The sequence below is a fragment of the Macrotis lagotis genome, chromosome 1 (genome assembly GCF_037893015.1).
Source record: "Macrotis lagotis isolate mMagLag1 chromosome 1, bilby.v1.9.chrom.fasta, whole genome shotgun sequence".
Classification (NCBI taxonomy): domain Eukaryota; kingdom Metazoa; phylum Chordata; class Mammalia; order Peramelemorphia; family Peramelidae; genus Macrotis; species Macrotis lagotis.
This window is the reverse complement of record NC_133658.1, coordinates 60,084,476-60,109,750: the sequence shown is the minus strand read 5'-3', so window position 1 is coordinate 60,109,750 and position 25,275 is coordinate 60,084,476. Positions and strand designations below refer to the sequence as shown.

The following is a 25,275-nucleotide window of genomic DNA, read 5'->3' as shown; positions in this document are numbered from 1 at the left end:
CATGAGGGTAAACCTGGAAAACGCAGTATGCACTCTCCCTTATTTACCCTGATTGCCCTCTCTGTTCTTAAGGCTGTCTTGGAGAAACAACAACCCTGCCTCTCTTTTTTCCCTCCTCATGTCACACACTATTTATCACTCCCAACAGTGGGAATGAGAGTATGATATGAGAGTATAATATGATGTAATTGATAGTGCCCTTGGATTCAGGGTGAAATGAGTTCAAGTCCAGTGTCTGAAACCTGTTGAAACAGTGTTCATTTATCTGCTCAGCACCATGGACAGCTTTCTCTATGTTTGTAAGTTCTAGGCAAGTTGCTGATCCATACCAACTTTCTATACTAAGAGTAGCCCATTCTATTAAAGCACCAGCCTGACAAATAAGCAAAGAAAAATTGAGATATTTTCATATCAAACTGCTCTTTCTCTTCTCCTTGCTCTTCACTAGCCTTTCCTTTGGAATCTTATTAACCCTCATAGTTTCAACTGCCTTCTCTATGAAGATGACTTTCTGTTTATCTTTAGTTCTGACCTCCCTCTGAGCTAGAGCCTTGCATCTCCAGCTGCCTGTACAATACAGTGCCTGGCTATGCCATTGACATCTCAAAATCAGCATATCCCAAACCAGTTATCCTTTCAACTAAAACCATTCCTTCCTCTGACAGAACAATTTCTCCATGGTGCTACCACCCCCTTATCTCTCATACATAACATTTTGGAATCATCTTTGACTCTAATTTGTTGATATCTCTCTTTTCTATCTTGTCTCTTTATTTCAACTCACTGTCTTGCCTCCATCCTTCTTGATTCTATTATCACCACTCCTTTAGATCCTAAGACAAAGATGTATACCTTAGATAATTGCAGTCATTTTTTAAAAGGTCTATTCATTCCTCCCTTCTAAACCATTTTTGCATTTTACTTCCAAATGGTATTTCTTATGCACAGATCAGTCATATCATTCTTTATTTTAAAAAATCTTCAGTGGTTCCTAATTATTAGTCACTTGGAAACTTCCAACTCCTTTTCATGGTAGTCAGTAACCACCCCAATTTGGACCCATCTAAGCTTTCCATTCTTCTCTCACATTGGTCTCTCCATGTACTCAATGCTCTTGTCCAGAAGTTGTTGAATTGTTTTTCATCACAGATTCCTTCACCATTCTGGTAAAGCCTTCTTAGAATAAATGTTTGAAATAAAATACATATTATAAAAATAAACTTCATTGATGCCAGATTAAGAATTCTTACTTATAGTTCCTAAATTTTTTGAGTATGTGAGTCCATAATTGTTAAAAAAATTGTGAACACTCATAATTTGAAAGTTAAATTATTAGTATCTATTAATTTTAAAATATGTGATGATAGAAAATTAATTTAAAGTTGATAACTTTTAAAAGAAAATTAATTTAAAGTTGATAACTTTTAAAAGAATTAAAAGTTGATAACTTTTTAAATTCTTAAAATTTTTTTTTGCAAGGCAATGGGTTAAGTGGATTACCCAGGGCCACAAAGCTAGGTAATTATTAAGTGTCTGAGACCAGATTTGAACCCAGGTACTCCTGACTCCAGGGCCAGTGCTTTATCTACTGTGCTACCTAGCCACCCCTTCTCTTCATGTATTCTAAGAACACATCACATTCTTGACTCCTATGGAGCTTAATATCCATTAAACCCCTAGATTCTGACACAAACACCAAAAACAATTCTTTTCTATGGCACAAAGGTTCATTATATGTTCCTTATCAGTGCTTCTGTCCTACATTATCAGAGCATGCTGTCTTCCTGTTACCAGGAAGTGCAGGTTTCAAGTTCATTTTGAATGTAGTTGAGGTTTATTAGAACAGGTTGAACAGGGATGAGGGAAGAATACAACACCCCTGCCTATAATCTAAGGTAGGGTTTTGTCTTTAGTGCAGATCATAAGCTTCAGATAAGTTACTTCATGTGTCTGAACTTCAATGACCTCAACTGTTATTTGTATACTATGTACCACATATAAGTATACTCCTTGGTTTTGTTGTGTTGTTTTTTTAGTCATGTCTGACTTTTTATGATCCTATTTAGGATTTTCTTTTTCTTTTTTTATTTATTTAAGGCAATGGGGTTAAGTGGTTTGCCCAAGGTCACAAGCTAGGCAATTACTAAGTGTCCAAGACTGAATTTAAACTCAGACCCTTCTGATTCCAAGGCTGGTGCTCTTATCCACTGTGCCACCTAGTTGCCCCCTCCCCCATTTAGGGTTTTCTTGGCAAAGATACCGAAGTGGTTTGCCATTCCTTCTCTAGAAAACTGAGACAGACAGGGTTAAGTGACTTTCCCAGGGTCACACAGCTAGTAAGTATCTGAGGAAGGATTTGATTTCCCAAAGATCAGTCTTCAGACCTGGTACTCTGTCCACTATACCATTTATCTGTCCTGAATGGTATTCATACTATTGCCTTGTAGTACACCAAAATGGAGGAGTCAGGAAGACCCAAGTTCAAATCTTAACTTAGGTGCTTTCACCTCCCAGAATTGAAATGAAGATAAGAGAATATTTGTAAAGTGCTTTGAAAACTATATATATACTCATTATTATTATTATTATTATTATTATTAGGTTGTGAGAAAAATACTAAGCAAATATGAGTAATAATAGTTATTAGTAATAGTAATAATAGTTGTCCTAATATCTTAGAATCATAGACTTAAAGCTAGATTTTCTAGTCCAACCAATTCATTTTACAGATGAGGAAATAGCACTAGTTTTTTTCCAAAAATGTTTCAAATTCTTTTCCAAAAATTTTCTTTTCACTGTGTCATCATGAAAACAGAATTCATATGAGGGATCAATAGTAGATAGACCAAATCATTAATTCATTCCAGTAGTCCCTTGGTATTTTTTTTTGTTTGTTTTTGTTTTTTTAGGTTTTTGCAAGGCAAATGGGGTTAAGTGGCTTGCCCAAGGCCACACAGCTAGGTAATTATTAAGTGTCTGAGACCAGATTTGAACCCAAGTATTCCTGACTCCAAGGCCAGTGCTCCATCCACTACACCATCTAGCCGCCCATTAGTAGTCCTTTGTTTTAATCCATGTGGTCTCAGAACTAAACCGAAGGGTCCAAACATGCTCATATAGCCTTCCTCCCTCTAGCAATGAATTTATCAGATTCACAACTTTGGGTAGCTAGGTAGCACCATAATGCATAGAGTGCTGGTCCTGAGATCAATAAGAATTATCTTCCTGAGTTCAAATATGGCCTCAGATACTTATTGAGTGTATGACCTTGGGCAAGTCACTTAATCTGTTTACTTTAGTTCCCACAGTTTAAAAATGAGCTGAAAAAGGAAATGGAAAACCACACCAGTATCTTTGCTAAGAAAACTCCAAAGCGGTGCTCACAAAGCACTGGACACAGCTGAAATGATTGAAACACAATTATCATGTTAGATGAGAGGAAGAACCTGACCCTGAGAAATAAACAAATAACTAAAGAACTTTAGAGATCAGTAGAGGAGAGAAGCAAGGGGCTACTGATTTGTTGTGTGTGTGTTTGTGTGAGTGTATGTTTGTGTGTGTGTGTGTGTGTGTGTGTGTGTGTGTGTGTGTGTGTGTGTGTGTATGTGTTGGGAAGGAATGGGAAGAGCAAGTAAATTCAGAGCACAGAAATTTGCCAAATGAGTTATCATAGGTTCTTTACTGGGTTTGGGGGGATTAAAAATGAGACTTGCTGCTAAGTATAATATTTACTCATTAATTGAGTACAGAGGTACAAATTCCTTTATTTTGACTAAGAAGTAAACCCTTTGTTCTAGATGACCTAAATAGCTCATCTAGGAACTACTAGATGCCAAGTTAATCTTTAGTGAAGGGCTAACCCTGGCAAAAAGGATCCTGCCCTATATGTTTCTCCATGTTTTATTACTCAGAAATTTCTGGTTTATATTTTTAAAATGTTGCTTCACGGGTTACATTATTTTTTCAGTCAATTTGACAAAAGAATTAATTGACCACTTAACTTCTTGTTCCCACCAATCTAACATTTTCTTTTGTTTTTGGCCCTATACTATCTTCTATAGTGCAGGAAGGTGGTGAGAAGTTTTTCATTTCCCTTGAGAAATGTGGGGAATGAGTTAAGTATTGAAGAGATCAAAACCTCTCTCTTGTGATTAATTCATCATTGACATTAGTATTCATCATTGACATTAGATCTCTAGTGGTACCCATAGGAATGGGAATGAGGAATAGGGAGAGGAAAAACAAAACAAAAATATTGTAGGGATGTAATTTCAGCCAAAGAAAAGAACTCGAAGTTGACGTAGGATCATAGGATTTGAAACTGGAAGTGACCTCGGGGGTAGATTGATTGATTCAAGCTCAACCAGACCAAACTAGAGAGGAGAATGCTGGACCTAGAGTCAGGAAGACCTGAACTCAAAACTAGCACTTATTAGCTGGGTGACTATGATCAAGTCATGTAACCCTATTTGCTTGCCTCAGTTGCCTCATTATCAAATGAATTAGAAAAGAAAATTGCAAGCCACTCCAGTATCTTTGCCAAGAAAACCCCAAATGGGGTTTCAAAGAGTTAGATATGATTGAAATAACTGAACAACAAAAAGTTTGACTTCATTTATCTTTTGGGGTTTGGATTTGAAGGTGGAAATGTGTTGCCTTCTTTTATCTTGGAAAAACTGAGACCCAGAGAAATAAAGCACTCCAAGTTCCTATAATACTCTGATCTCTCAAATATGGCTCTAAAACTATAGTTCTGTCACAATAAATTGAATTTTTCTCTTTGATTCTTTCTTTCCACTTGGAGAATTCCAGAAAATGTTCTGAATGTTCTCAGAAATAGCTCATCTAGTTTTCTGCAAACTCATGCAAAGGTACTCAAGATTCTAATGTGGATAGGATGTATATAGATATAGTCTATATATCTCCCACAGAATATGCATAGTATGCAAAGTCCTTGAGGATGCCATTAGACAGCACTCAACTTATTCAATTCCCTCAGGGACTATATTTGGGGGTTACTAAACAAAAAATTTCCTCCCTGTTGACTGATAGAAAGGCAATAGCAGAGAGGAGGTGGCAAGGTCCAGATCTTCTGGCCTACATGCTGCCTCATGCCCAGCCATTAAGGTGTAATAATTATGTTGACAATCCTCTTCCAATTATAGCAATATTTATTAATTTGGCATCTATTATTTAAAGTTTTAAATTCAGGAGCTCTCACAACCAGGGCCATTTCCAGTCATCCTGACTCATATCTGACCACTGGATTCAGATGGTTGTAGAAGAGAAAGTGAGATGATAACTTAGCACAGCCCCCCCTCCTTACTCAAATTCAGTTCATATGCTTGTTATAGCATCCCCTCCCCTGATGTCATGATTTGAGAGTGAAGGACAAACATCAGCAGCAGCAGCAACAAGTCTCATCCATGCTGACTCTTCATAGTGAGCTGCCTCTTAGATAGGGTTCACTCCCTATAATTTCATCAAATGGATTAGGGAACTCTACAAGTTGATAAACCACTCCCCAATCAACCTCCTTCATGTTAATTAAGGAAAAACAGGGAAGAATCTCTGGAAATCAAAATAACTACTTAAATTAAGATGAGGATACTTATATCTTATTGGATTAATATACTAAGAAAACTCAACTATGACTTGAATTTCCATAAGGTGATTTCTCTTTTTCCATTGGCTTCCATTTTGAAATTGAAAATATGTTTCCAAGGAAAAGTCTCCTAACCAACTTGCTAAAGAATTTTTTTGTCAAGCAAGAAACTAAGATTGTATTCAGATCCCTGGTGTATTTCATGTTATTGTACTGAAAATCCTTCTGTAAAAGTTTGTGGCTTTTTTCTACATCTGAGATGATCCTAACTTTATTGGTATAATTCTTTCTTGCCCCCAGAACCTCATAGTTCTAGAACATAGACAATCACTTATGCCTGAAAATTCCATTATTCTTTTCTCCTGACCCAGCACTGGGATTTCCTTCTTTTCCTTGGATAACACTTCATGTATCTGAGCCTGCAGATTCCCTAAATTCAAAACTTTGGGTTTCTGTTCATCTGCAGTTGCTTGACCGATTGCAAAATGATTTTTTACCCTAAATTAGTATTTCTTTAAATTCAAATTCTATAAAGTAAGATGACATAAAGCCAGTATATTTGTTCTGTGCTGTGCCTTGACATACCATGTTTTACCTCTTGTTTAATTGCTGCATTTACTTCATAGGCTGAAGAACAATGCGAGTTGAAAACCATTGAAAGAGAAAAGGCAGTGATACCTTTACCACCCAAGGAGGCTTCTAAATGTCACAAAGAAGATTTGGCCAAAGTATTATATGTAAGTAGTCTGTGATAGTGGTGCAAGGACTTTAAAATAAAAAGAAACCAATGTTCACTGGGCCGAACGGCTTTAAGACACTTTTCATGGTGCCCTTTTGTATTATGTCTTATAATCAGATGCTATTTATTTCAAGTTGTTTTGCTTACTTAAGACTGAACCACATTTTCTTCCCCAAGTACAAAATGTGGATATTCTCAATGCTATCCTTGTGTTACCCATTTCTGGTTTTATGACATGACAAGGTATTGCCAAATTTCCTTTTTTTCTTAATTGATAAATTTTGTTTGACCCAGAACACAAGCCCCTTTTTACTCCTAGGTACCTACCCAACAATGTATAATCCCCCAGTTAGGCAAAAGAACAGAAAAGAGAGATTGTTGACAATTATTTTAAGGGATATTACAAAATCTTCCTTAAAATAAATTTGATTTAATATAAAGGTTTTAAGAATCTTTGGAGTTCAAGAATAATATAACATTAGACAAAGTTTGTAACTAGGCCATGGAGGTACTGCAATGAGAGATAATAATTGAATGAGATAATGGAATAGTGGCAATCCTGCCACAACTAGATGTGTGACCCTGAAGAATTCCTTTTAGTATTATGGGCTTCATTTCTTCTTGCTGAAAAATGAGAGGACTGAACTCAGTAATTTCTAAGCCCTCCCACAGTTCTCAAAAATCCAGTTCTAAGGGCATGTCTAAGTTTTAATGATCAGTGATTTAAGAATCTCTAGTCATAGTCTAACAATAGTAATTGGCATATATATGTATATATTCAAAAATATATATGGAGAGAGAGAGAGAGAGAGAGACAGAGATACAGAGAGAGGTAATCTTCACAACTATGGAACAACTAAGAGTTAAGTACTACCAGTATTATCTTCTCTTTTTTGTTGAGTAAATTGGCTAATAGAGCAAATAGCTCATTCATGGTCATGCAACTAAATATCACAGATGGATTTGCACTCAGGTTTCCAGATGGAGAACTCCTTCTATCACACAATGCTGCTTCTCTTCATTGATTTAATATGATAGCTTCTTAATGTCTTTTCAGGTTGATTTGCAAAGTGGGCTATCTGAATTCTCTGTGACTCAACGCAGGCTAATCCATGGCTGGAATGAATTCGTAGCAGATAACACTGAACCAGTGTGGAAGAAATACCTAGACCAGGTAAGGTCAGATATAGGATAAAGGTTAATATTTCATTCCTTGTATTGTATTAATAGCTTAAGCTTCTAGAAAATAAATAAGCAAAACCATTTTTGAAAAATCTAAAGGAAAAGATAAAGAATTCACCAGCATTAAGAGAGACAATAGAATATTTCAATGCAAAGTAGAAGCAGGGATCTGACAATCACACAGCCATAGACTCTTGTTTTTTTTTATTTTTTAGGTTTTTGCAAGGCAATGGGATTAAGTGGCTTGCCCAAGGCCACACAGCTAGGTAATTATTAAGTGTCTGAGGCCGAATTTGAACTCAGGTACTCCTGACTCCAGGGCTGGTGCTTTATCCACTGCACAACCTAGCTGCCCCCCACTGCAATAGACTCTTGTTAAGATAATCAGAAAATCTTGATACGTGATGATGAATAACTTTCCCTTCAATGTATTTGGCTGGAAATTTTCAGTTGTGAATTTAATTCTAGCTATGAATGTTTTATTTTTAAAAAGCAATGAAAAAATCTGTTCAGTGTTTTTTATGTCTGTGGCTCTGTGCTAGGGACCATGAAGGAATATAAGAAGTAGAAGACAGTGGGGAGGAAATGGAGGCAAAGGGCATGGGTGACTAGGATACAAACTAGTTTAAGAAAATTAAAAATAGACAAAAGAATAGAAATGACAGTACTAGTTAGTAGAACCTAAGATGTATTAATTACTCTAAACCCCATGAGTTGGATTAAACAATTTCTAAGCTTCTTAAGAACTCTATATCCTAGGATAATGTACTTTAAGGAGAGAAAGATTCTGGTTGTGATACAGCTGGCAACTGATGAGTAGATCTGGTTCTGCCAGCTGGAAAGAAAAAGACTATACACATTCATCCAATCAGTGAGTAAATTCCCTTCTAGTATTAAAGGCATAAATTAAGTTTTAATTCAAAAAGCATTTGTTAAGTGCCTATCATCTGCTGAGTACTGGGGATAAAAAAAAATACAGTAGGCTAAGGAACTTATTTATATAGGAACAATAGGGAGTCTTTGAGGATTCTTTAGTGGAAAGTATGTGTGTGTGTGTGTGTGTGTGTGTGTGTGTGTGTGTGTGACATGACTGGTAGTTTGAGATGTTGGAAGCAGGAAAAACTTTTAGGCAGTGGGGAAGTAATAGGAAAAGTGCTAGACTTGGAATTAGAAAAGACCTGGGCTCTAGTCTTTGTCACACAATGACTGCGTGATCTTAGGCAAGTAATTTAACATTTCTGATCCTCACTTTGATGATGTATAAAATGGGAACAATATTGCCTATGGTGCCTACCTAACAGGACTGAGGATTATACTTATACTGAATTATTATATTAATTAGTATTTATTAAATGGATTGTGAAGATAAAATATAAATATCACATTATTATCATTATTATTATTGTTCTCCTTGAAGGCTTTTCTTGTTAATTTAAATCTGATTTTGCATAAAATAGGAGTGGTGAAGTTGCTGCTGGACTCATGTGATCCCTTGTTTCTCTTTTTTTTCCATTGTCTTTGCTACTCTCCCCAGCTGTTTTTACTTTCTTTAACTCATTACCTTCTTAGAAACACCCTCTTTCTAGGCCGCTAGGTAGCACAGTGGATAGAGCATCAGCCCTGGAGTCAGGAGTACCTGAGTTCAAATGCGGCCTCAGACACTTAATAATTACCTAGCTGTGTGGCCTTGGGCAAGCCACTTAACCCCATTGCCTTGCCAAAAAAAAACCTAAAAAAAATCATCTTTCACCTAAACTTGATTCCTTGTGATTATTCTCCCTCATTGAGGATCAGTGGTTTCCTGCCTTCACTTTAGCCTTTCTTTCCTTCAGCTTCTGCTCACCAGCCTGTCCTCCTTTAAAGTCTCTCTTTCCCTTTAGCTTATAGCAGTGCTGAAACTAACTATCTTACTGCTATTCCAAAGAACTTACCTTGTGAACTTTTTATAGCAATTTATAAACTGTTTGTGCAATCTGTGAATTAAAGTCTAAGCCTTCCTTATCTCCCTGAATCAGAGAGTTTGGGAATTTTGTCACACAAACAAACCACAGCTGTCCCTCTCTCTGGTAACAAAATGAGAGGGAAACCTGGAAAATAAGTGTTATAATTTTGGAGAGTACAGAAAAGGGCGGAATCTGGGGGCTAAGATCATGCTTCTTGAAAAGCAGGGTGAATAAATCCATGATTCATAATTATCAATCAATGTAAGACTAGAGTAGGATACAATGATACCTGTCTGCATTCCTGCCTTCATCAGTGCTCACAAAAACATATATATTTCTATAGTTCTTCACACTTTATAAAGTCCTTTCCTCTATTAATCAACAAGAACTGATTAAGTAAGTTCTAGATCATAGATATACAGGAGAAACATCTATTTTTTCTTCTAATCACCTCTACTCCATTGTTAAAAAAAAAAGGAGAAAAGAAAACAAATTCCATGTAACATAGATGTATAGTCAAGCAAAACAAATTGTCTCATTGGTGGTATGTAAAAATGCCCATATATCTCATTCTGCACCCCAAATCTATCACCTGTCAGGAGGTAAATTGTATGTTTCATTATAGGTCCCCTGGAATCATCAACATTTCTATTTTTCCCCCAATAGCTCCAATAGTTTCATTGATTTTTTTTTGGTCAACTTTGACAATTTGACTGGTATAAGGTAGAAACTTAGAACTACTTTAATTTGTATTTCTCTAATTAATAGTTATTTGGACCAGTTTTAAAAATTGGCTATAAATGACCTAGTTTCTTCTCTTGAGAACTGGCTATATATAACGTTTGATAATTTATCAATTGAGGAATGGTTCTGATTCTCATAAGTATGAATCAGTTTGTTACATATATTGGAAATGAGACTTTTACCAGAGAAATGTTCTGCCCAAAGAATCTAAATATTTCCCTGTTAATAGTTTTAATTGGATTTGCAAAAATTTTATGTAATAAAAATTATCCATTTTATGTTCTGTGATTCTCTCCCTCATTTGGTCATGAACTTTTCTTCTAGGCATAGATCTGACAGAAAATTTTTTTCCAAGTGTCTCTAATTTGTTTGTGATGGTTTTTTTTTTATGTTATGTTCATGTATCCATATCTATATCAGATGTGACAGGCTCTTGTAAATCTAATTTCTTCCATGTTGATGTCCAATTTTCTCAGCAATTTTTGTCAAATAGGGAGTCTTTTTCTCCTAAGTTAAGGTCTATCTTTAAAACAGACCCGTGAAATAGATAAGGATAGAGGGTCTATGATTTCTTTACTATAGGAAAGAAACTCCTGGATTCAATGGGATAAGGTTGTGGGAGAGAATAGCAGAAGAGAAAAGGACTTATTGCAAATAAAAAGGAGGCAAAAATCACTTAGGTGACCTGGAAGGATTTGAAGTAATGAAATAGGTCAGAGGCTAAAGTTGAAGGTAATAAAGTTGGCAAAATTTTGCATAAATTGAAGAAAATTTTAAGAACAATTTCTAGACTTTTATATTGGACCAAAATCTATTTCTAGTTTGTAAATGAAGCAGAAAACTATAATCATAATTAAGAAGTATTGAGAAGGAATAGGAAGTAGTACCTGAAGAGTTAGACTCAAGAAAGAGAAGGGGAAGGTAGGTGACAAGACATGGAAAAAGAGAAAAGATAACTGTTGAAACAGGTGACAAATTGTTGCAAAGCTGAAGGTGACATAGGTAAGAAGTTATTGAGACAAAGGAAAGAAATTTGGATAATTTTGTCACGTTATTAAGAAGTGACAATTGGCTGTAAAAATTTTGACCAGGTGTATGGGATTGAAGTAGTTTCTAGATAGGGTGGAAATCTCAAGCATTATGAAGGACAAGTGAAATTGCATAGTCACTTGTCTCTTCTGTATAAAGATTGTGTTTCTGCCACAAGTGGCTATTCTTTGTAAATATAGGTTGATTCCCCTCCTGAAGGAGAAGGTAAAAGGAACTCAAAGATTCTTACTCCACATTCCAAACAATTAGGGAGAATGAAGAGTTTCTGAAGGCAGGTAGGTGGCACAGTGTATTAAGTCAATCGCTTGGAGTCTGGAAGATCTAGGTTCAAATCCAGCCTTAGACATTTATTAGTTCTGTGACCCTGAGCAAATCACAAGATAAAAATGGGAAAATATTTATATAGTCTTTTGCAAATCTTAAAGCACTATATAATTAATGCTAGTTGTCATTATGGATCATTATTATTATAATTATTGGAAAAAATGGAAGGTTTTGTTAGGGGAAAAACGGAATCTGAGATAGAGGAAAGAAAACCTGAATCTTATTGAAATGATAGACAATGGAAAGGTACAGGAAAGTACAGGAAGAAAAAGGACAGCTGTACAATTAAAATTTATACATAGAGTAGAGGCACTTCCTGAAGGGGAGAGCTGAATCTCCTGTGGAGTAAAAAGCTTGTTGTCCTCCAAAGAATGATTTAAGAGAATCAAAGAAGTTGTCATGGAGAGAGATCCTCCACTAAGGAGCAGAGGCAGAAGAGAAGAATGGTCATAATGGGTCATTTCCTGCTCACTTATGAAGACAGCTGTTTGTTGACCCTATGACAGTAGCTAGATTCATTGTCTTCCTAGGGCATATTTCCAAGATATAACAGGGAACCTCCCAAGGCTTATCACAGTGGACGCCAATTACCCACTTTGGGTGATTTATGTAGACACAAATGACATTATCAAAAGGAACATAGGCAATATTGCCAATGATTAGGAAAGTCTTGAACAAGAAACTGAGGACCCTAGGGACATAGATTATGTTTTGCTCACTGCTGCTCATTGAAGGAAAAAGATGTAGAAGAGAAAGATTAATTTGATAAGTAAACAGCTAGCTAAAAAGATGATAACTAAGAATTAAAGAAATTTAATTTTTGGATTGTAGCTTATATATAAGGGTGATCGATTCCTGATCAGAGATAGATTACAGCTAACAAAGCTCAGTAAAATTTTATTTACCAGATCTCTTGCAAATTTAATCCAAGGGGTATTAAACTAAAAAGAATAAAAACTACTTCTGAGTATTTATCCCCTGAGTTATTTGTTCTGGAGCATAACCATAGAAGGAAGAATAATAGCAGCTGAGGAACCTGTGGCAAAGTTCAGGATGTTTGGGGTAAGGCAAGGGGAAGCAGGTGATAATGCAAATAGAAAAGACATGACTAGAAAAGGAATTTAGGTTTGATGTCCAGAAGAACTACTTCAAGAGGTAATGAATTATATGTTACTGATCAATGTCAAGCAGATGCTAGATGACCACCTTTAAAATATTCTAGTGGTGATTCCTTTCATGTTTGGGTAGATATCTACCAAGATCCCTTCCAATTCTCCAATTCTATGATTCTATGATCCTTCGATCTATGCATATGGGCATCTTCTCTGCAAATTAGTCTTAGAAAGTTGCCTCAATCAATGAGAGATTAAAAGACTTTCCCAGAGCCACACAACTTTGTAGATGTCAGCTGGGATTTGAACCTGAGTCTTTGTGGTTCCATGGTCAGCTCCCTACCACTCCACTGTGTTGTCACTGTGAGATAGGTAGTACTAAATTTTTTAACCCCCACCCATTTTACTTAAGTGAAAATGGCATGTTAAGAACTCATCTTATTTACTCATGGTACATTTCTGGATAATTCTATTTACCAGAGGGGTTTTTCATATATTAAACCTAAACTTATCTCTTTTTAATTTCTACCCATTGCTTCTTCTGTCTTCTGAGGTCAATTGATATTATGTTTATAAAGTGGTTAACCTAGTATCTGGGCACATAACAGGTATTTAATAAGTTTGATTGTTATTGTTCAGTTGTTTTTGTCACGTCTGACTCTTGGTGACTCCATTTGGGGTTTTCTTGGCATGGACACTGGAGTAGGTTGCCATTTCCTTCAACTCATTTTATAGTTGAGGAAACTGAGGCAAATAGGGTTAATTGACTTACCCAGGACCACAGAGCTAGTAAATGTCTGAGACCAGATTTGAACTCAGGAAAATGAGTCTTCCTGACTCCAAGTCCAGCAATGCTATCCACTATGGTGTCATCTAGCTTTCCTCTTAATAAATTCTTGTTCCTTCCCTTTCCCACCCTGCCCTTCTTCAGCTATTAGAAGACAACTATCAGTTTCCCACCATGAGTCTTTTTATCTCAAGTCAACAAAGAAAGGGGGGAGGGATAGTTCCTCCAAATAATCTTGCTCTATCATCAACTTGAAGACCCTTCTGGTCATCCCCCTGTAGCTGCTTTTTAGCCCCTCAACTCAATAATATATTCTAAATATGGGAACACCAGTGTAAAATAAGTGAGATTATCATCTCCTTAGTTCTGGTCACTGGGGATATTAATGCACCCTAAAGTTGTATTAATATTTGCCATATCATACTGGCTTATACTGAAGTCATGAGCCATGAAAAACCTTTGAATCAAATTCTCATCAATCCACAGCTCTTAATTTTTAAGTGATAGAGAATGTGAATTAGATTTGCTTTAATTACTGACTGATCAGGTAGTCTCTGTATTCTTACCTGAATATGTTCCCATTTACTCATAAGTATTGTAGAATTTGCAACACTTAATATGATCTTAGTCATTTTCTAGTCTTTAGTTTTCCTCTGTAAAATTTGAGAATTGGAATAGATTGTCTTTGTAGTCCTTTTAAACTTCAAATTCTTCCTGTCATTCTACGATTTCCAACTGCCACCCCTAGAGTCAGTTAATAATGTCCATGAAGAAAGGCATGTGGGAATAATCAGTACCTGGGGACAGCATATATCCAGAGTCATAACTAGGGCATGATGATTCGAGCTTTGTCCTGTAGCTCCAAAATTTAGAAGACATTCTTGAGCTTCTCTAATAGCATGGAAACAGCTGAGTTCAGTAAGAAGAATTAGTAAGAATATTTAAACTATGAAGCTTCCCTTAGAACTGCTTCTTTCTCTTTCCTTGACTACTTGCCCCCTCCCTTTACCTAACTTCATCTCCACAACAGTATTTGATGGTGTGGTTTGTGCTACTTTCCCTGTGTACAAAAATTGTTAGTTAATAATAAAACTTCCAAGAAGCTCAGTTTAGAGAATGGAAAGTGGTTCTACGGGCTTCTGGAAATTGCAGTTCACAGAACATCATCATGGAGGAAAAAAAAACTTGCTATAAGATCCCTCCTCTGTTCTGCAGGCCAGGCCTGAGGCAAAATGATGAAATAAGCCTAGTTGATTTTGGCCCTTGGCCTTCTCACTTATCACCCCTCAGGAGATATGGGTGGAGTCTTGTTATCCACCTCCCCACCTCCCTCCCCAAACCTGCAGCCAACCCCTCCAGGCACCCTGAGGTATCTAGAATAGAGATTACAGTGTATTCCAGGATAATTTCCACTTACACAGAGATCTGAGCTTTAAGCTAGAAAGATAAAGCACTAATATCGAAATTTAGTCTTCAGCTAGGCTTGACGAAGAATTTCATAAAATTATAGGGTTTGAATTTTGCTCCATTGTCATTTAACTATGTGTGAGATCTTTGACAAGTCATTTAACCTTTATGGTTTTTGGTTTTTCTCTCTCTGTGAAATAAGAAAGGGATGGACACTAGAGACTGAAGAATTGGGAATATAGGATTTTCCTAAAACCCTAAAACCCAAACCTTAGGAAGTCCTGCCTTTCTTTCTAGTGTTAACAAAGTTTACTCTAATTAGGGGCAACTGTCAACAAAGACAGCTTAGTTCAGTAGGCTTTGGAACTAGGCTAGGATAGTTGTTGATGATGATGATGATGATGATGTTTGTTCTTCATTCTTAAAGAAGACCATGACATCAGGGAGGTGATGCCATGGCAAGCAAAGGAACCGGATTTGAATAAGGGGGGCTCTGCTAAGTTGGCAGTCTCACTGTCTCCTCCAGAGTCATCTGTCCAGTAGCCAGACATGAATCAGGATGACTGGAGAGGGCCCTTGATGAGGGGCGATCAGGGTTAAGTGACTTGCCCAAAGTCATACAGTTAGTAGTTTCAAGTATCTGAGGCTGGATTTGAACTCCCAATTTGTGGCTCCAAGGCCAGTGTTCTATCCACTGCACCACCTAGCTACTCTACCCCTAACAGAGATAGTTCAGGAGTCCTGTCTTTTCTTCAACCTCTAACTTATTAATTTTTTGTATTCCAAAGTTCATATATTTTTGAGTCATAGGAATTTCTGTATTTATATAATGCATGAGTAATAAAAAAACCTCTTCCTTGAAACTGATTGCTCAGAACCCAGTTTATGCATTTGATAATACAATGCAAGTATTATCAAGGTTTTATAAACTTATGTTCAGATAAGTGCTTGCATAATCATTTTAAATGAAGAATTGAAATGAATATAATACCTATATAGTGTGGTGTTCATCTACACACAGAATATAAATGAAATTTGATGACTGAAACAGAAATTTAAGGATTCTTATCTAATATATAAAGTTATAAAAGGTCTATGTCCTAAAGCAGGGCTGTCCAAAATTTGACCTAGTTGTCAGTTTACTAAATACTTTACTAAATGAAGCCGAGCTACTGCAGAACTATCACTAAAATAGCAAATCAAAATATATTGTCTATTTTTCAATACTTTTGGGCATTTCTGAGGGAGGGAGCATTTTTTAAAAAATGAATTCTTGTAAATGTACTTATGAACATAAATCCCACAGCATGAGAATCTCTTTTGTTCATTTGATTTTAGTCCAGGTACCTTATGAAGGATTATCCAAATTTTTAATCATTTTTATCCTTTAAGAAAGGCCTAGCTCATACAACTGTATACCTCTCCACTGTCCTTTGGGTGACCTGCTGCTTTAATTTTTCAGTAACTGTGGTATTTGGTGACTTGTAACTCTATCCCATCACAAGAAGAATACTGATGCTAAAAAATGGGTCGGGGTTTGAGGTAATACAAGTACTCTTGTCCCTATTTTGCATGTTGAGGAAACCAAGGCTTGTGGAAACATTGTGCCATTTTAACCCACATTCACCCAAGGATGAAGTATCAAAGTCAGGACTTGAGCAGGGGTCTTCATGATCTAAATTCCAGCATTCTCTCTCTCTCATTCCTCAAGTTAAGGTTGTCTCTAATGTTGGTTAAGTTCATTTGGAAATATAAAATCTAGTCTCTAATCACACTATAGAGCAGATGTCAGTGATATCACAGTAGTAGTTCTTTTAGTTTTCTCAATAGGTAATGTGTGATCCCAAAACTGTCCAATCTTCAATAAAACCAACTGAGGCAGAACTCTGATCCAAAAATGATTTATTAAAGAAACCTGATTTGAGATGCATCTCTGTCTCCAGGGGTCTTGATTTTATAGTATTTGTAAATGATACAGAGATGATGCAGAGTAAAATTGGCTGGTGGTTCTATACCTTGACTCTCCAAGAAAACCTGGAGGTTCACCATAGGGCTGATGAGCTCATGTCTGGTAGAATGGCCATAGGAAGGGCAAGGTAAGGGTCATTAGTTGGTCAAGTGCTCAGGGTCATTTCCTCTTGTAGCATAAAAGCATGAAGAAATGAAGGGGACAAAAATAAGTTGGAGACTTTCCATATCATTGGGTCATCTCTGCCATGCTGGGCTTGGTCACTATGATTGTGCATATAGGGTGGAGGTCCTCTTGTTGGCTTCTTAAAGTTAAGCAAGTGAACGTACAATCTGTAGTTCAAAGTATTGGTGCCTAAGATACAGATCCTTATAATACTGATTGAAATGAAATAGGAGGAAAATAAATTATTTGATACAGCAAAGGAAGAAGACATAATTTTGCAAACTTTATGCCAATATAGGCTACAAGAACAAGTCACAGAAATGTTAAAATTTCAAGTTGTTTCTGGGGTCTTAGCACTAACAGATTTTATTAAGTTGAACCTTCAAAAGTTTTTTATTGATTGATTGATTTGATATTTTTACTCTGAAATAAAGATTACAATAATTCCTTGGATATTATTTCTTGGAAGATGATATAAAGCACACACACACATCCTCAACACTGCTTCCCTTTTGAGATTAGACTAAACTAAACTCCTCCTAGCATTCAACATTGTATACCATAGTAGATAATTATTAGATTCTTAAAACATATGTATATATATATAAAGTCTCTCACTCTTTCAATTCTTTCTTCTTTTTGGGAGCATTACTGAAATTTTTTGTAACAGTTCTACTCTTTAGAGGGACTTAATAGTTTTCAGATAAAGTAATCAAAGCTATCAATAGCTATGAAAAACTGCTTTAACTCACTACTGAATGGAGAAATGTAAGTTAAAACAATCTTGAGGTACTAATTCATACCTATTAGACTAATAGGACAGAAAAGGAAAATGACAAATGTTGGAGCATTATGGAGAAAATGAGACATTAATTCATTATTAGTGGAGTTGTGAACTGATTTAACCATTCTATAGAGTACCTTTCTGTTTTTTATTTCTTTTTGGTAAAAGATCTATGTGCTCAAAAATATTTTAACAGCTCTTTTTTGCTGTAAATGAGTTGGAAATTGAGGGGATGCCCATAAATTGGAGGACTTAGCATTTTTTTGCATGTGTCATGGCCCACTTTGGTAGAATAGTGAAAACTTCTCAGAATTATGTGTTTAAATCATTGAGGAAAATGCTTAATTTTAGTTAGAGATTAGTAAAAAAAAGATTATTGACAACTTTTTTTTTTAATTTTTGTCATTCACTTTATTTATTTATTTATTTAGTTTTTGCAAGGCAAATGGGATTAAATGGCTTGCCAAAGGCCACACAGCTAGGTAATTATTAAGTGTCTGAGGCCGGATTTGAACTCAGGTACTCCTAACTCCAGGGCGGGTACTCTTTCCATTGCACCACCTAGCTGCCCCGATTATTGACAGCGTTGAAGGAGAAAGAGGACATCTCCTGGGAATAGACTTTGATCTTGGTGAAAGCTTGTACTTTAGAGTGTTTATTGACTGGGCACTGCATAGAATGTAAGCTCTGTGAAGTCAAGACCCTTTGTTTTGTTTTGTCTTTACATTCCTAGCTTTTTTTTTTTTTTTAGCTTTTGCAAGGCAATGGGGTTAAGTGGCTTACCCAAGGCCACACAGCTAGGTAATTATTAAGTGTCTGAGGCCGGATTTAAACTCAGGTACTCCTGACTCCAGGGCCGGTGCTCTGTCCACTGCACCACCTAGCCACCCCCCATTCCTAGCTCTTACCATGGAGTGTTACATATAGTAATTGTTTATTGGATTTTATTGGGCAAGAAGGAGGCTAATTAGGTATATCAGAGACAAAGAAGCATCTTATCCTTTGTCTTCATGAAACTTACAGAGGCACAAGAAACACAAGAGAACAGTAAAGAAGTTGTGGAGATGCCATCCCACTTTTTCCTCCCTCTAGAAGATATAGTCATTATTCCAACAGAACCATTTCACCTCCAGTCTCCCAAATATTTTATTGATGTCCCAGCCTCCACATTTTAAGTTGGGTAATACCTTTGCTTGAGATCTTTTCCATATTTTTTTCTTTTATTCTAAGTTGTATTCATTTTCCAAGTTCCAGCTCAAATTTGACCCCCTCCATGAAGCCTTTTCTCAAGTCTCAAAAGATGTGGTGTTCAGAACCCCAATGTTGCTTTTATCATTTATGTCATTCTTTTCCTTATTTCCTTTTTTAAACACAAATATCCCATGTTCTATAAATGCCTTCTACCTCTCTTTCTATATTCCAGTTCCCTTGATAGCTTGCTCTCTCCCCAATATCTAGAAAGAAAATGATCAGAGCAGCAAACAATCATATTAAGTTGTAAGTTATTAGTAATTGATACTATTCTTAAGATATATTGAATTTTCTTTTTTTCTTTTGTATGATTAACTGTCTGTCAAATACTAATAATCAGTTCACAAACTCTAAAATAAAAAAATTTTAATTATCATCATCAGCATCACTAAAACCGTTTATTTAAATGCCTAACAGGAAGCAGTCTCCTAGTAAAGTCAGTACTTGTGGGTACTGAGGTAAAACAAGAAGAATCTTCTTATAGAAGGTGAGATTTGAATTAAGTCTGGAATTAGACCAGAAGGTGATAATAAGTAGAGAGAACATCCTAAACTTGGGGGACAGCTAATGCAAAGGCCTTAGAGAGTCAGGAGATGGAGTGTTAGAGATGAGGAGAGGCTGCTGTTGCTATAGAATAGAGTATATATATATATATATATATATATATATATATATTTAAATCAAGTCCAAGATACTTGGAAAGGTATGAATAGGGAAAATTGTGAAGGACTTTAAAAGCTAACCAAGAATTTATATGTTATCCTGAGAGTAACAGGAAGTCATTGGAGTTTAGCAAGGAAGACTGGGTGCAGAATTATATAGTTAGCCCCATGCTTATGAAGGTTATATTGGTGAATATATCAAGGAAAGATGAGGCAGGAAGATGAATCAAAAGGCTTTTTTGCTCCAGTTCAGAAATGAGACCTTGAAGGACTGAACCAGGAATCTAGTTGTGTGAGATGTTTTAAGAGTTGAAATGACAAAAACGTAATGGTAGATTGGCTGTGTGGGATGAGTGTGACTATGCCCAAGGATGTGATTTGGGGGTGACTGGAGGGAATGGGATGCTTTTGACAGTAATATAGAAATTAGGAAAAGAGTAGGGTTATGTTGGGGGGAATAATGAGTTCTCTTTCAAACATTTTGAATTTAAGATATCTCTATGGCATCCAGCTGAGCATTTTGATTTTAAAAAATATGACATGTTAATAAGAATGATATCAATATATTGACTTTTTGTCCCCCTTCAAGTATATCTGTTGCCTTTTGTTTTATGTGAGTGCAGACAATTTATATGTTCTTGTTATTTTTATGACCTAGCTATGTCTCATTTCATATCTCTTTCCATAATTCTTTGTATTCATATTTTATAGAACTGTAGTATTTCATTATATAAATATGTCATAATTTATTCATTCCCCAGTTGTTAGAAATACTTTCTTCCAATTTTTCACTGTAACAAAAACTCAACTATAAATATTTTTGCAATAAAATTTTTATTTTCAAGAAATATTTTATTTTTTCCAATTACATGTTAAAACAACTTTAAAAATATTTTTAAAAGTTTTGAGTATTAGATTTACTCTCTCCCTCCATTCCCTTCACCTCTCTGATATCAATCAATTTGATGTAGTAGTTATGAACATATTTTAAAGTTTTTAGTAATTTTATTTTTGATTTATGAATTAAAACAAGCATTTCCATTGCATAGTATATTAAAAAATGATAGCACATGAAATTGAAAATTTATTATGTTCAAACTTTTAAATATAAAGTTATCATGTAAATTTATCCCCTTTCTTTTCTTCCTTCTTTCCCCCCTCCAAGATGGCTACTATTAGGCATAAATATGTATGTGTGCATATAGATATCCATATATGTATATGTATATGTATATGTATATATATATATATATGTAAAACCATTCTATATACTTCTGTTTATTAGTTCTCTATCAGATGGTATCTGACTTCATAGTCTTTGTAGTTAATTTGGGTAAAGTTGTTCTTAAAACAATATTCCTCTTACTATATATGAAGTCCTCTTGATTCTGCTCATTTCACTCTTTGTTATTTCATACACATGTTTTTCTAAGGTCATTGAACTCATCATTTCTTGTTGCATAGCATTGCATTATATTATTTCATATCCATCACAATCATATACCATAACTTGTTCAACTATATTTTTTAGACCATAGGTAGATATTGGTATTTGAAAAGAAAATACTTGAGAAATGCCTTAGGGAAAGTTTCATTTAATAGGTGAACAGTATAGAAATAGTCGGGTGATGGATATTTTGGAAAACAGAATCTTACTCCCCACTCCCAAGCAATACCTATACACCAGTTCAGCAGTGTAAATATATTTAATAATTGTATGTATCTTTATGTCAATGTGAACTATCACATCTGATATCATCTTCTTCTCTTTCCTTAGTTTAAGAATCCACTTATTCTGCTACTCCTGGGCTCTGCTTTAGTAAGCGTGATTACAAAAGAGTATGAAGATGCTGTGAGCATCACAATGGTGAGTTAATGAGAAGCCATTAAAAAAAGACCAGAAATAAATGGGACTGACAGCTTTGAAGATAGGAATCAAACTTAGTTAAGCCTTGTAATGCCTTCTATGAATTAACATCTGAGGAGAAAAACCTTACCCCATTTTCTTAGTAGTGAGTAGTATACAAGGTCAGGTGTTTTGGAATCTGTTTTTGTTTGGGCAGCTGGGTGTTTGAGCAGTGAATAGAATACTGGGACTGGAGTCAGGAAGACCTAAATTCAAATCTAGTCTTAGACACTTACTGGTTGCATGATCCTGATCAAGTCGTTTAACGTGTCTGCCTCAGTTTCCTTAAATCTAAAATGAGGATAATAGCACTCACCTCATAGAATTGTAAGAATCAGTTGAAGCAATGTAAATAGTAAGTGCTTAATTAATGTTCATGTTCTTTCTGCCACCAACTTGCAGAATGACTTCCATCTTCTTTCACTAAATTGAATTTTCTTCCTTTGTGAAAAGAAGTTGGATTAGTTGCTCGCTTCCCTTTCTAAAATTCTTTAATCTTTGCTTCTCTCACATGAGTCTCTTTGAGTGTGTGACCCAAGGGCAGTGTGAAGGTCTAGCTAGTCATAGTTCTGTTTATTTTTATAGCTCATAGGAGCAATCTCTTTTGTCCTATAATAGTATCTCACCTCCTCCACTTGACTGTTTAGCTTTCCTGTTTCCAGAGGTCTATAGAATTGTCCAGGAATACTAGACACCAATTTATCCATTTCCAAGTTAATTATTTTCCCTATTTGTTTCTAGGCTGTACTGATTGTGGTTACAGTAGCCTTCATCCAGGTAAGTTATGCCATGAGCATTCTATCTTGGTAACCCAGTGAAGCCTTCCAATTTTAGAGTGGGCCTCGACTGGAACAATCTTTGTAATTTACTTTTTATCAGGAATACCGATCTGAGAAGTCATTGGAAGAACTTAGCAAGCTTGTGCCTCCAGAATGTAATTGGTAAGTGAAATGGTATCCATGAACTACTGCAACACCAAGAGCAATTATGAACCAATAAGTTTAAGAGCAAAAATCAGATATTTGTGATCTTATTCCTAAAAAGACAAGTGTGGTTTGGGCGGGGGAGTCTTGGAATTAAGACCTGAATTCTAGTACTGATTCGACAATTAAATAGTTGTGTGTCTTTGGACGAGTCATGGTATTATTATTATTATTATTATTATTAACAATAAGTTAGCTAATTATCAAGTCAATGATAATTTATTAAGTGCTAGGCTACAGACTATTTTTAGGTTTTTCATTTGCAAAGAAAATTCCTTTTAGAGTACATTTTTATACATGAGAATTGATAAAGATTATATAGTATTAGAATTCAAAGGACCCTAAGAAATTGTGTTATACAATGCCCTTTATTTTTCAGATAAAGACAATGAAGACTAATTAAGGGGAATGTTTTTCTGAAGTTAAGGAGAGCCTGGGTTTTATGAATCTTGTTATGGAGGAAGTTCTTTTAAATCTGGATTTCTCTATATGTATTCCTATTTGATTTTGAGAGTCATTGTGATTTTGGCAAGTACGCAAGAAAGTGATTTGTACTTAGAGATCACTGTAAGGCCATAGAGATGATGAATTAAGAGCCAGAAGACCCATTGCGAGAAATGAAGGGCATTTGACTTCCACAGAATGTAAGAGATTGTTAGTTTAAAGAAATTATATATGTATGTGTTTGTGTGTGTGTGGGGGGGGGTGTCTGCTTGTGGCTATTGTACCCAATAAGTTTAAGACAAAAGGAATGATCTTGACCAATCCTTGAGCTGAATGAGGTCCCCTTGCCTGACATTTAGCCTCCTTACCCGGGGGAGGTCAAAAACTTACTCTGATTAGTCAAGGGTTGACCTAGGGTACCTGTCCTCTGCAAGTGTGCTTGCTTAATTAAGTCCATACGTATTACTGTATACTCCTGGACTTATCAGTATAATGGCCAGGGTGGAAAAAACATTAGAGAATGGTATAGGGTGAGTATATTGATTAGATTGTAACTGATGATTCAGGCCAATGACTGGCTTGGAGGACAGGAGAAAGTCTTTCAAACTGCTTTAAGACTAGACAATGTTGCAATCTGGTAGAGGAAAATGATCCTTTTCTGCAGAAAAGTTAATTAATAAAAAGCTATTTAATCACTCTGGATTATGGGCCATTTATAACACCCACGATTCAGTATCTTCCAATGCCACTCATTAGTAATTTATTTAGGATGGTTAGGTTGCAGAGTGGATAGAGCCCTGGGAATCGGGAGTGTTCATCTTTATGAATTCAAATCCTGCCTCAGACACTTACTATCCATGTGACCCTGGGCAAATCACATATTCCTGAGTGTTCTCATCTGTAAAATGAGCAGGAGATGGAAATGGCGAACCACTCCAATGTCTTTGTCAGGAAAACCCCAACTGGGGTTGTGGAGAGTTGAATGTGAATGAAACAACTGAGTAACAATGACAAAATGTCATTTATTTGGGCAACTCATTTAATTCATTTGGGTCTCCATGTCCTCTCCTGTAAAATGAAGCTGACCTCCTTTTGTTTTTCTTCTAGCTTTAAAATTCTATGGTCAAGGTCAAGGGAGTGTTCACTCAAAAAGGCATTATTAAATGTTAATTATTTTAGTATTAATGTCTTTAGAATTCACTATAATGGAGCTGAGTTCATTAGTTTTTTCCCTTTGTGAAAGAACAGCCCTAAGTCTTAATCTGTGCCAGTTATTCATATTTTAAGCAGGGAGTTTATGTTCCTCAAATTTACTGTGGAATGTTTTAATCCTTGGTTTCATTCAACTTCAGCCTAATTCTGGAACAGAAATGTGAATTCAAACAATAAAATAAAAATACTAAAATCTATCAGAATTTTGTATTTCTTTCTTTGCAGAAATCAATCACAGCACCAAAGTGAACACTGGCCTTTCTCAACCTACCTTTAAACTTGAGCCATGGTACGGTAGAGCTCAAGAGAAGCCATAATGTTAATTACTTGTTTAGATTTTGGATACCCCAAGAAAATCCTAACTCCTATCTGTGACTTCTCTCTCCCCCAACCCCATTAATTGTTGTTCACTTATTTCACTCATATCTGACTCTTTGTGGTCCCTTTTTTGGAGGGGGGGGGGGTTTCTTGGTAAAGTTACTAGAGTGGTTTGCCCAAAGTCATAGCTAGTTAAGTTTCCGTGGCCAAATTTGAACTCAGTTCTTCCTGATTCCAGGCCCAGTGCTCTATCTACTGTACCACTGTACTGACCAAATGTTGGGAAAAAGAACTCAAATCCAAATCTTTAGAATTTCTTTCCAGTGCATCATTTAGTTTTCATGCTAAGATATCACAAGAGAATTAATGTAAGATTTCTTTGGAAAACGTTTCCAAGTTTTGTTTACTATACTATAATTTGAGTGGCAGGGCTGTGATAGCCACAACCAAGGAAGAATAGGGGAGGGAAGAATAATGGGATACCAGAAGCCTATCAGTTGGCCTCAGGGTTCGTGTTTTAGGAGTTCTTTTGTCTCATCTGTCACCTGACTTGAAGACTGGGGACAAGCCACTTCTGCGGGTAGTTAGGTGCTGCCGTGTATGGTAGGTAGGGTGTTAGACCCGGAGTCAAGAAGATTCCTCTTCCTGAGTTCAAATATACTAGCTGTGTGACTCTGGGCAAGTCACT

At 35.9% G+C, this 25,275-nt stretch overlaps 1 protein-coding gene across 1 annotated transcript in view; it reads left to right on the top strand.

Annotated features, from left to right (window-relative positions):
• ATP2C2 (ATPase secretory pathway Ca2+ transporting 2) overlaps positions 1 to 25,275 on the top strand; it is a 112,111-nt gene that overhangs the window by 29,343 nt on the left and 57,493 nt on the right. The window contains exons 2-7 of the mRNA XM_074214015.1: positions 6,232 to 6,342; positions 7,402 to 7,518; positions 21,502 to 21,591; positions 22,372 to 22,407; positions 22,510 to 22,571; positions 23,078 to 23,180. Of these exons, the coding sequence (XP_074070116.1) occupies positions 6,232 to 6,342; positions 7,402 to 7,518; positions 21,502 to 21,591; positions 22,372 to 22,407; positions 22,510 to 22,571; positions 23,078 to 23,180 (519 nt within the window). The remainder of the gene's footprint in view (positions 1 to 6,231; positions 6,343 to 7,401; positions 7,519 to 21,501; positions 21,592 to 22,371; positions 22,408 to 22,509; positions 22,572 to 23,077; positions 23,181 to 25,275) is intronic.